The sequence below is a fragment of the Myotis davidii genome, unplaced genomic scaffold (assembly GCF_000327345.1).
Source record: "Myotis davidii unplaced genomic scaffold, ASM32734v1 scaffold955, whole genome shotgun sequence".
Taxonomy (NCBI): Eukaryota; Metazoa; Chordata; class Mammalia; order Chiroptera; family Vespertilionidae; genus Myotis; species Myotis davidii.
The window spans coordinates 379,543-389,313 of NW_006287066.1; the positions used below are offsets into that span (position 1 = coordinate 379,543).

At 47.9% G+C, this 9,771-nt stretch overlaps 1 protein-coding gene across 1 annotated transcript in view; it reads left to right on the top strand.

Annotated features, from left to right (window-relative positions):
- Positions 1 to 9,771, top strand: part of HCN4 (hyperpolarization activated cyclic nucleotide gated potassium channel 4) — a 49,735-nt gene that overhangs the window by 21,223 nt on the left and 18,741 nt on the right. Inside the window, exon 3 of the mRNA XM_015560785.1 lies at positions 8,357 to 8,780. Coding sequence (XP_015416271.1) covers positions 8,357 to 8,780 — 424 coding nt within the window. The remainder of the gene's footprint in view (positions 1 to 8,356; positions 8,781 to 9,771) is intronic.

The following is a 9,771-nucleotide window of genomic DNA, read 5'->3' on the forward strand; positions in this document are numbered from 1 at the left end:
AGAGTGCAAAGAAAAAGCTGGTGGAAAAGGATTAGTAGAGAGGGAGATTGAAGATATAGATGAAAGGGGGTAACCTATAGATTAAGGTCCCTGGGGAAGAAATGGTGTCAAGATGGCAGGTGGAAGTGTCACTGATTCCCTTGGGACTGAAGGAGAGGAAGGGGTTGAGAGAGAGTCAAGCAAGATAGGAGTCCGGTGGCAGGAAGTAGAAGGTAGTATTATCTGCTGAGAGTGAGCTTTGAAGAGAGAGGATATAATTCAGAATAGGTGTCATCAGAGAATGGGAGGGAAAGTTTACTAGGGTCTCTTGGAAGAATGGGCTGGCAGAGGTGAAGGCCCAGGTGAGTATGGAACCTTGATGAGAAAAATGAGCATAGGACCTAAGGCACTTGAATATTTAGAAGGCCTGCTCTGAGGTTGTGGGATTTCCGACACAGCACCCATGGAAACATGACAAAGGTTGTGGGTTGTGATCTTGTAACGTGGATGCCAGCAAGATTGGGAGAGAGGTAGTTGAGGTGGACCATTATGTCTAGCAGAGTTGGAAGGAGGAAGGAGGGTTCTTATGGGAGAATCAGAGGGCTCAGCCAACTGGAAGTTCATAGGACGCCAAAGAATAGACTTAGTATGATTGGATAAGGGATTGGGAAGGAAAGGAGGCTGGGGTGAGAGAGAGCATTGTTCTTCTGAGATTAGAAATGGAACAACTGGTCCAGGTAACATGGTTCAGGGTATGCAGTTGGGATGGATGATTGAAGTGGAGATGTTAGAGTCAGGATTCAAACCACTGGGAGGCTGGGTGGTGTTGGGTCAATGATATGGAGATGTCACCCAAGATGATGGCAAGATTTGGAGTTGCACTAGAAGGTTATGAACCAGGTGCAAGCATTGCCAAGGTCCCCAAGGATGGCAGATGGATGCTGGAAGGATTACCAGCAAATGCCAGGATGCTCAAAGGATCTTGTAGATGTTGCTACCTCAGGCAGGAAGATGCATCAGTATGGAGGGGGGAGGATGCTGACCCCACCCTGACCCTGAGATCTATGGAGTTTGGGAGAGTGATAACTGAGATTCATTTAAGGGAAGAAGCAGAGGGGTCAGTGAATGAGGAAGTTGAGGATGCGGTCCATGGAAGATAGTGCAGGAGATGGGTTTGGGAGGAAGAAGAGGAGTAGAAAGAAGCATAGTGTTTGGGAGAGAGAAAATACTTCTGGTTGGATTTATATTTCTGTAGAGTGGTTAGAGGTGAGACTCTGGAGTCAGGCTGTTTGGGTTTGAGTTCTTGGTCCATCATATATAGAAAATGTCTCAATTTCTTATGCCTTAGTCTTCTCATCTGCAAAGCAGGCATAATCATAGTATCTACCTCATACAGGTTTTTTGAGCATTAAATGAGATAATCCATGTAAGGGACTCAGATTAGTGCATGGCAAATAATAAGTGCCCAACAAGTGTTGACACTATCTTTCTTCATTCTCATCATCTCCATGATTACCTTGGGTAGTTCCCTGTGTGGGGCCTGATAGATCGAAGGGATAGATCAGAAATGGAGACGAAATCTCCCAGCTCCAATTTCTTTTTGTGATACAAAGACTCCTGGATCCTTAGGTTCTATGATTTTGGGGAGGCTGGAAGGAGAGTTAGGTGGTACCTGATGAAAGGGACAGGGTGTGACAACTGCTAACATAGACACAGCACAGCTAGGCAAATTGTGGAGGAGGAGGCAATTGAGCTGGGCTTTGGAGGAGGGAAATGCCCTCAAAAGATGGGGCCCCAGAGGGATGGAATGGTTCTCAGGAAGAACCAGGATAGAGATAGGGCCAGGGGTCAAGTGTCCAGCTGGCTACTATGAAAGGAGCAGGAGGGAGAAGAGGGAAGGGGGTCAGGGGATGCCAGACCAAGGAGCTCAAACTATTTTCTGTAGTTATTAAGATTCCACCAAAAGATTTCAAGCAGGAAAAGGTAACCCAGAGAGCATGTGAGGTGGAGGAGAGTGGGGACTGGAACCAGGTGGGCAGGGGAAAGGGTCTGGATGAGGAGTGGTGAGGAACTGATCTAGGATAGGGCAGCTATAGGGGACAGGTTCAGGACTCGTCATAGGAGACGCCAGACAGGACTTGGTCACAGCTCGGTGGGCTTTCAGAGGTAGGTGGGAGAAAAGAGTAAGCAGCTGAGGATGAATTTGAGATTTAGAGCCTAGGTGACTGAAATATTCTGCTATTCAGCCTTGGGGAGGAAAGGCTGAGTTCAGCTTTGGACTTGGTCCTCCAGGTGGCAGGTGGGAATGCAGGTCTGGTGCTAGGAGTGGTGTCTGAGTGGGAACCATTTGCATAAAGGAAGGGGGTAAAAGAAGGACCCTGCATGTGCCACTGACCTGGGAGAAAGCATGGAGACCCTGGCCTGCAGCCAGCACTGCAGGGAAACAAGCCCTGGAGCCTGCAGCAGTCTAGAAGATCCAAAGCCAGATCTCAGGCTGTGCAGAGGCTCACTTGGTGAGTGTTTGGAGAGTCTTAGAGGAGGTAGCTCTTTAGCTGACAAAAGACATTTTCTTCCAGCTGACAGGATTCCCAGTGGATATCATTTGTGTCAAAATGAATGCAAGTGGATGTGCAAGAAAATATGCATGTGTGACAATGCATGCGTGTATGAGGGCAAAAATTCACAGGAGTGCATATGAACAAAAATGTAATCCTGGGTGTGTTTGCGCATGTGCATATAGGTTGGGGCACAAGTAGGTTTACAGTGGTTTGCCTGGAAAATAAGAATAATTAATACAATTAATTAAAACTAATAAATAATAATATATAACTAAACTCTGTATAAACCTACTTGTCTGCCACCCTATATGTATATGTGTGCAGCTATGTAAACATGTGTATGTGCATGCATGTGTGTGTGTGAGCATATGTGCTCAAAGGCAAGCATGGGCATGTGGGGACAAGAGGAGGCTGACAGAGTTCATCCTGTTCTGGGACCTCCACTTCTAATCCCATCCAGGGAAACCTCCAGGAAGGAGAGGGTCTTTGGTCCTCTTCTCTTCTCTTCCCTCAGCTGCCTTGAGGCAATGCCCTTCCTCTGAGACCAAACCATGAAATGCTCCAGGTGTCAGTACAGAAAGCTATCTGGCTTTTTGTGGTCCCTCTTTCCTTCTGCACATGGGACCTGTTCCTCCAAAGTTGGCCTATAGCCCACGTCCTCCTGCTGAGAGGCCAGCTGCTTGCCTGGGTGGACCTGTTGGCCCAGGTAGGAAATAAGGTACAGGATTGAGGGAAGATGAGCCTGGGGTCTTGGGACTGAACCTGGGGCAGGGCCTCTTTCTGGCCAAGACTTCCTACCAGCTTAGAGAACACTACAATAGGAGAGGGTCATCTGGCTTTGGAGAGATCAAGGCCTCTAATTCAGACGTGTGCCACCTCCAGCATGTTTGAGGGTGGTTGTCCACTGCTTCCCTGCCAGAGTCCAACACCCACCACCATGGATGCATTCCCTGGAGTGTGGGATTTATTCACGAATGGTTTTAGGGGCAGTGTGGTGCTAGGGGAGCATGGGCATCTGGCTCGAGGCTTTGAAAATATTATCATTCATCCTTTGTGGACCTTAGTTTTCCCTTCTACAGGACCTTAGTTTTCTATTCCCTTAGTTTTGCGGAGGATGCCAGTGTGTAAGCTGTTGCCAAACTTCCCCTGGCTAGACCAGCACTGTGGGTCTGGCAGGCGGGCCGGGAGCTGTCCGTAGTCCTGAATATCATTTTTTCTCTGGCTAGGCTCTGCTTTCAGACTGCAACTGGGGCTTACTGATTGCTGATGACAGATTCTTTTAGTGCTTGAAAGGTGTGCTACTTGCCCTAGCCAGTTTGGCTCAGTGGATAGAGTGTCAGCCTTTAGACTGAAGGGTCCCAGATTCGATTCCCATCAAGGGCACTTACCTTGGTAGCAGGCTGGGCACATGCGAGAGGCAACCAATTGATGTGTCTCTCTCACATCGAAGTTTCTCTCTGTCTCTCCCCTCCCTTCCACTCTCTAAAAATCAATGGAAAATTTCTTCAGGTGAGAATTAACAAAAAATAAAAAAGAAAGATGTGCTACCTTGCCCACCCTGGGAAGTACCTCATAAGGCTCCAGCATCAGGAAGATGGATCCTCTTGCAACTTCTTTGCAACTCTCTCTTCTCCATTGTCTCTAGAGCAGGGACAGCAGGGGCAGGGACAGCAGGGTGGCCACCTCTCCAGTATGATGCCAAGGTGTGAGAAAGGCTTGTCCGCCTTCCTGAATCCCACTGAGGTTGCTAAAATCCCAAGAGGTCAGACTCTGGAGTCCCACAGACCTCTCTGCTCCTCATTAGTTGTGTTGTCTGGGAAGATGACTACTTCTCTCTGAACTTCAGTGTCATCATCTGTAAAATACAGATAATAGCAGCCACCTTCGTGCTGGTGTGAGGTTTCAGTGAAGTAATGCATGGAAAGCCCAAAGAAAGCACTCAATAAGTGTGAAGTGTTTGGGGATCTTCAGGAATATAGGCTTTCCAGTCACCAAGGAGTCCCTACTGGAAATCCCCAGGGACATTAAGGCATCACTTAAGATGCCTCTGGTCACTAGGATTGGAGAAGAAGAGGTGCCAGGGAGCAGAGGATGCCAGTGGGGAAGCTGTTGCCAAACTTCCCCTGGCTAGACCAGCACAATGGGGCTGGCAGACGGGCTGGGAGCTGTCTGTGGTTCTGAATATCATTTTTGCTCTAGCTAGGCCCTAGCCGTGGGCAAACTACAGCCGGCGGGCCAGAACCGGCCCATTTGAAATGAATAAAACTAAAATAAGAAAAAAAAAGACCGTACCCTTTTATGTAATGATGTTTACTTTGAATTTATATTAGTTCACACAAACACTCCATCCGTGCTTTTGTTCCGACCCTCTGGTCCAGTTTAAGAACCCATTGTGGCCCTCGAGTCAAAAAGTTTGCCCATCCCTGGTAGGCTCTGCTTTCAGCAATCTGTGCCACCATCCAACAAAGAGTAAGGAAGGTTCATCTGTGAGGCCAAAGGCAGCTCCCAAAGTCCCACTTCACACCTTCTCCAGAAGCACTTTCTGGCCTCACCCTTCTTGGGTACCAGGAGCCCACCTTTTCAGATGCCTGGGCTGCTGCCGGGATGGTTTCTTACATCATGGTTTTCTGCCTAAGCCTTGTCCTCTGACTGGACCATGAGCTCTCTGAGATCAGGGCATCTGTCTACCGAGGTGAATAAGTGCTGTCGTCTTATTGTTAAGGGAATATTATAATCACTGGCATCCACTGCTGACGCTTATAGGACCTTTGAGTCACCCTCCACCCCTACCCCCAGGAGATGCTTTGCTGTGGCTTTTCCCTAGAAGACTAAATCTTCCTCCTCCCTCACCTCTTTTCTCTGAATTTTTTACTTTTGAATTACTTATTTACTCATTTAATAATATATCTAGGCACAGGTCAGAGCATATTGCAAACATTAATTTTTATAATGATTCAGCCAGTAAGGTACTGCTATACCCATTCAGCAGATGAGGAAACTGAGGCATTGAGAGATTAAGTGACTTGCTAGTAAATGATGGAACCAAAAATCAAACCCAAGTTAGCTGGCTCTGAGAGCCTGTACTTCTTTCCCCACCACATTGCACTGCCTTTTGAGCAGCCCTAAGATGCTCAGTATAGTGGTTTGTGAGGAGAAGTGCTCCAGTATCCCCCCCCCCCCCCCCCCACCCCCCCCCCCCCAGCCCAGATCAGGCACCAGAAATATCCCTTAGCATCTGGAAACTCACGATTGAGACAATTAGTCAGAATGCAAGGAAATGGGTGTTTTGTGTCATTTAATTTAATTTTATGAAGAACACTAAATGCAAACATTTTTTGTTGATTACTGCCTCAAATTTGGTCTGTAATTGAGAGAACTAGAGCTGGGAGAGTGTAGAAACCCACTGGAATGGCAGGCCTGACCGAAACAGCATTTGTAGCCGCTTGTGCCTGCTCTGTTAATTTTAGAAACTCTTCCAGCCTGGGTGTATTATTAGCTTTATGTACAGAGGACCACAGGAACCTCAGTGCTTCTCTGTGCCACAGTATTTTTTATTTGTTTTGCTGTGTTTTTCCCAAGAGATTGAATGAAAAGGGGTGATGGCCATGTGTATGCAGGAGTGTTTACACACTGTGTAAATGGGGATACATGTGTGTAGCATTTAATAAGTGTCTGCAGCTGTCTTTGGATGATGTGCATGACGCTGGGTAGAGAGTGTATACAGCTAACAACACCCCTTAGACACCGAAACCATTCTCCTAGGGCCCCTGAGTCATTAGCAGGGTGTGCTGTGTTCTGTGTCCTGGTGTGATGGCTGGGGGAGGCTCTCAGGTCTTAGGTTGGGTTCTCCCAGATGGTGTAGGCAGGTCGGGGCTAGAAAAAGGCTGGTGGGTTTTGGGGCAGAGAAGGAGCTGAAGTTGACCTCTTGCCATTAGTCTTAGAATGAGAAGCACTAGCCGAGTGAGTCTCTGACTAGAGGTCCTATCTTGAGACCCTGAAGGGCTTGGCTTTCAAAGGAGCTGTCAGAGGTGGTCTCTCCGGAAGCTCCCCTTCCCTGAGCTGTGAGATGTAGGACAGCTGTCTGCCCACCTTCTGTGAAGCAGGCCTTGCCCTCTCCTTGACTCATAGCACCGTTTTGCGTCTGGTAAAGGAAACAGTTTGCTGTGAAGTAATTTTTTTTCAAACCTAGAACTCTTCATGCAGGGTTGTGGTGGAATCCTCTGAAGACTTGGGGAAAGCTTGTGTGCTTGTCTCTCACATCCTCCTGGCTTCCCTGCAGTAGAAGATTAAATTTTTTAAAATATACTTTCATTGATTACAGAGAGGAAGGGAGAGGGAAAGATAGAAAGATCAATGATGAGAGAGAATCATTGATCAGCTGCCTCCTGCACACCCCCTACTGGGGATTGAGTTTGCAACCCGGGCATGTACCCTTGATGGGAATTGAACCTGGGACCCTTCAGTCCACAGGCTGACACTCTATCCACTGAGCCAAATCAGCTAGCCACCCCCACCTCCCAGGTCTTCACTACCCTATCCTATTGCCTGTGTCCATGGGCTATGCATATAAGTATATAAGTTCTTTGGTACCTCTTCTCGTTCCCCCAACCCCACATCAAGGTATGTGTTCTTATTTCTTTATTAATTAATTAATAAAGAATAACATCTTTATCTGTTATTGTGTAACCGCCTAAATTAATAACAGAAGAAAACAGCCCTGCAGTGCAAGTGCTTTGTCTTAAGGCCAGTCCTGGGTGACTGGTACTTGGGCCGGGTCCCAGGATGATTGGTAATACCTTCTAGACCAGCGGTCACCAACCGGTGGTGCGCGGACCACTGGTGGTCTATGAGGTCCGAAAGGTTGGCCACCGCTGCCCAGTCAGTGCCTGTCTGTGCTGTCTGCACACTCCAGAGGGGCCCCTGCCAGGCCAGGTGGGAGGCCTGAGAGTGGCTCTTACCTCCTCACATTGCTTAACCTCTCAGAGGCTTTGCCTCCCTCTCTCAGGAAGCACTTAGAGTTGCTTTGAGGGCTTATCAGAAATGATGCCAGTAAGCCCCGTCTGGTCTCACTCCATTGCATTGAGTGGTAACTCATTGGTATCTGAAGTTGCCCCATTAACACTTCCTGTTTTTGAAGATATAACTATCCTCCCCAATCCCATGTTAGAATGAAAACCTCTGATGGCCTGGCATTTTCTGATGCTATGATATAGGTTAAAGGGTGCTCCCAGAAGCTAGATCAGAATTTTAGGACTGAGTGTTGAGGTTCTACCCCTCACTGCACATTGGGGAAACTGAGGCCCAGAGCAGGGAGGGCATGTGCCTGATGTCACACAGCATTGGTGACAAAGCTGGGACTGGAGCCTGGGCCTTCCCTACTCTCTGGTCACAGTCTGGGGCATGTTTGTCTGCTAGCCTGTCTCAGCGTCAGCTACCCCTCAGGGAGGATGGAGCAGCTTGGCCTGAGCCCAGGGTAGTTCTGGGTGAATTGTTCCTACCACTGAAACAGCCCTGCACTTCTCTCTGATGCTGTTGTTTGTTTTGCTTTTCAGCCTCTTACTGGGGGAAGGGGATGCAGGTAGGAGGCCTGTCGTCAGGGAGCTCCTGGAGGGGCAGGCAAAAGGTATCTTTAGTGAAAGAGGATCCTGTTTCCCCGCCAGTGTCCACGTCTTGCCCTGGCTCCCATAGTCTACCTCCCGCAGTGCCGTAGAACCTCCCAAGACTTCTCTCCTATACTTGCTCTCCCTCCGAATTTCTCTCTCAGTCTGTGACTCATTCTCTTCCTCCTTCTGGCAACTGACCCCTTTGTCTCCGGGCAGATTCTACTGGGACCTTACCATGTTGCTGCTGATGGTGGGGAACCTGATCATCATCCCTGTGGGCATCACCTTCTTCAAGGATGAGAACACCACCCCCTGGATTGTCTTCAATGTGGTATCAGACACATTCTTCCTCATCGACTTGGTCCTCAACTTCCGCACAGGTATTGTGGTGGAAGACAACACAGAGATCATCTTGGACCCACAGCGGATTAAGATGAAGTACCTCAAAAGCTGGTTTGTGGTGGATTTCATCTCCTCCATCCCTGTGGACTACATCTTCCTCATTGTGGAGACACGCATCGACTCAGAGGTCTACAAGACAGCCCGGGCCCTGCGCATCGTCCGCTTTACCAAGATCCTCAGCCTCCTGCGCCTCCTGCGTCTCTCCCGGCTCATTAGATACATTCACCAGTGGGAAGAGGTGAGTGCTCAGACCCAGATCTCTTGAGGGAAGGGTGTTTCCCCCAGGGGGACTGAGGGGCCAGAAGGTAATCTCAAGGTACTTGGATGTGGGCTGTCAGATTATAGCAGACACACCTGCTGCAGGGGGACAAATACTAGTAATTTCTTGAATATCGTGTGCTAGAAACTGGGCAAATCACTTTATAGGCAGTATCCCATTTAAGTCTTTAACATCCATAGAGGGTACCATATAGGTACACGCAGGTACCATGTTTTAATGAGGAAACTGAGAGACAGAAAGATTAAGGGATTTATTAAGGTTACAGAATCAGTAACTAGTGAACCTAGACTCCAGAGAATGCACTGGTAACCACTGCATTATATTGTAAAGGTTTCAAACTCATAATCCTATAGGGGCCAGACAGGGAATGTGAATGGTGAAATGGGCAAGTTGGAAGGCATTAGGGAATGTAGTAGACTGGGGAAAACTGGAGAATGTCTTCTGTCTAGCTCTAGCCACTTGTTGCCAAGTGGGAGTGGCCTTGGGTTGCTAGGTCTACAGATTTATCATGAAAAGCAGGAATCTGGATTTTTGTGCAGATTTTGTTGGCAACTATTTTAGGTTGGGTCCTTCTGGAGCAGACCCTGAGATAAGGATTTGCATGAAAGTGATTTTTTTTAGGGGGAAGTGTTTCCAGGAAGATATAGTAAGGGATTGGGGAAGAGAGAAAGGGAAAGGAAGGAAGGAAGCTAAGCAAGGGTACATACCATGGAGGGTGACTTGGACCCCAATCCATGGGGACCTTTTAGGATAGTGTATACCATACCTCAGATGTGTTAGAATTTTGTTGTTGTTATTAATCCTCACCCAAGGATATTTGTTTCATTGGTTTTGTTCTTGTTAATCCTCACCCACGGATATTTTTCCATTGACTTTTAGAGAGAGTGGAAGGGAGGGGGAGAGAGAGAAACATCGATGTGAGAGAGACACATTGATTGGTTGCCTCACA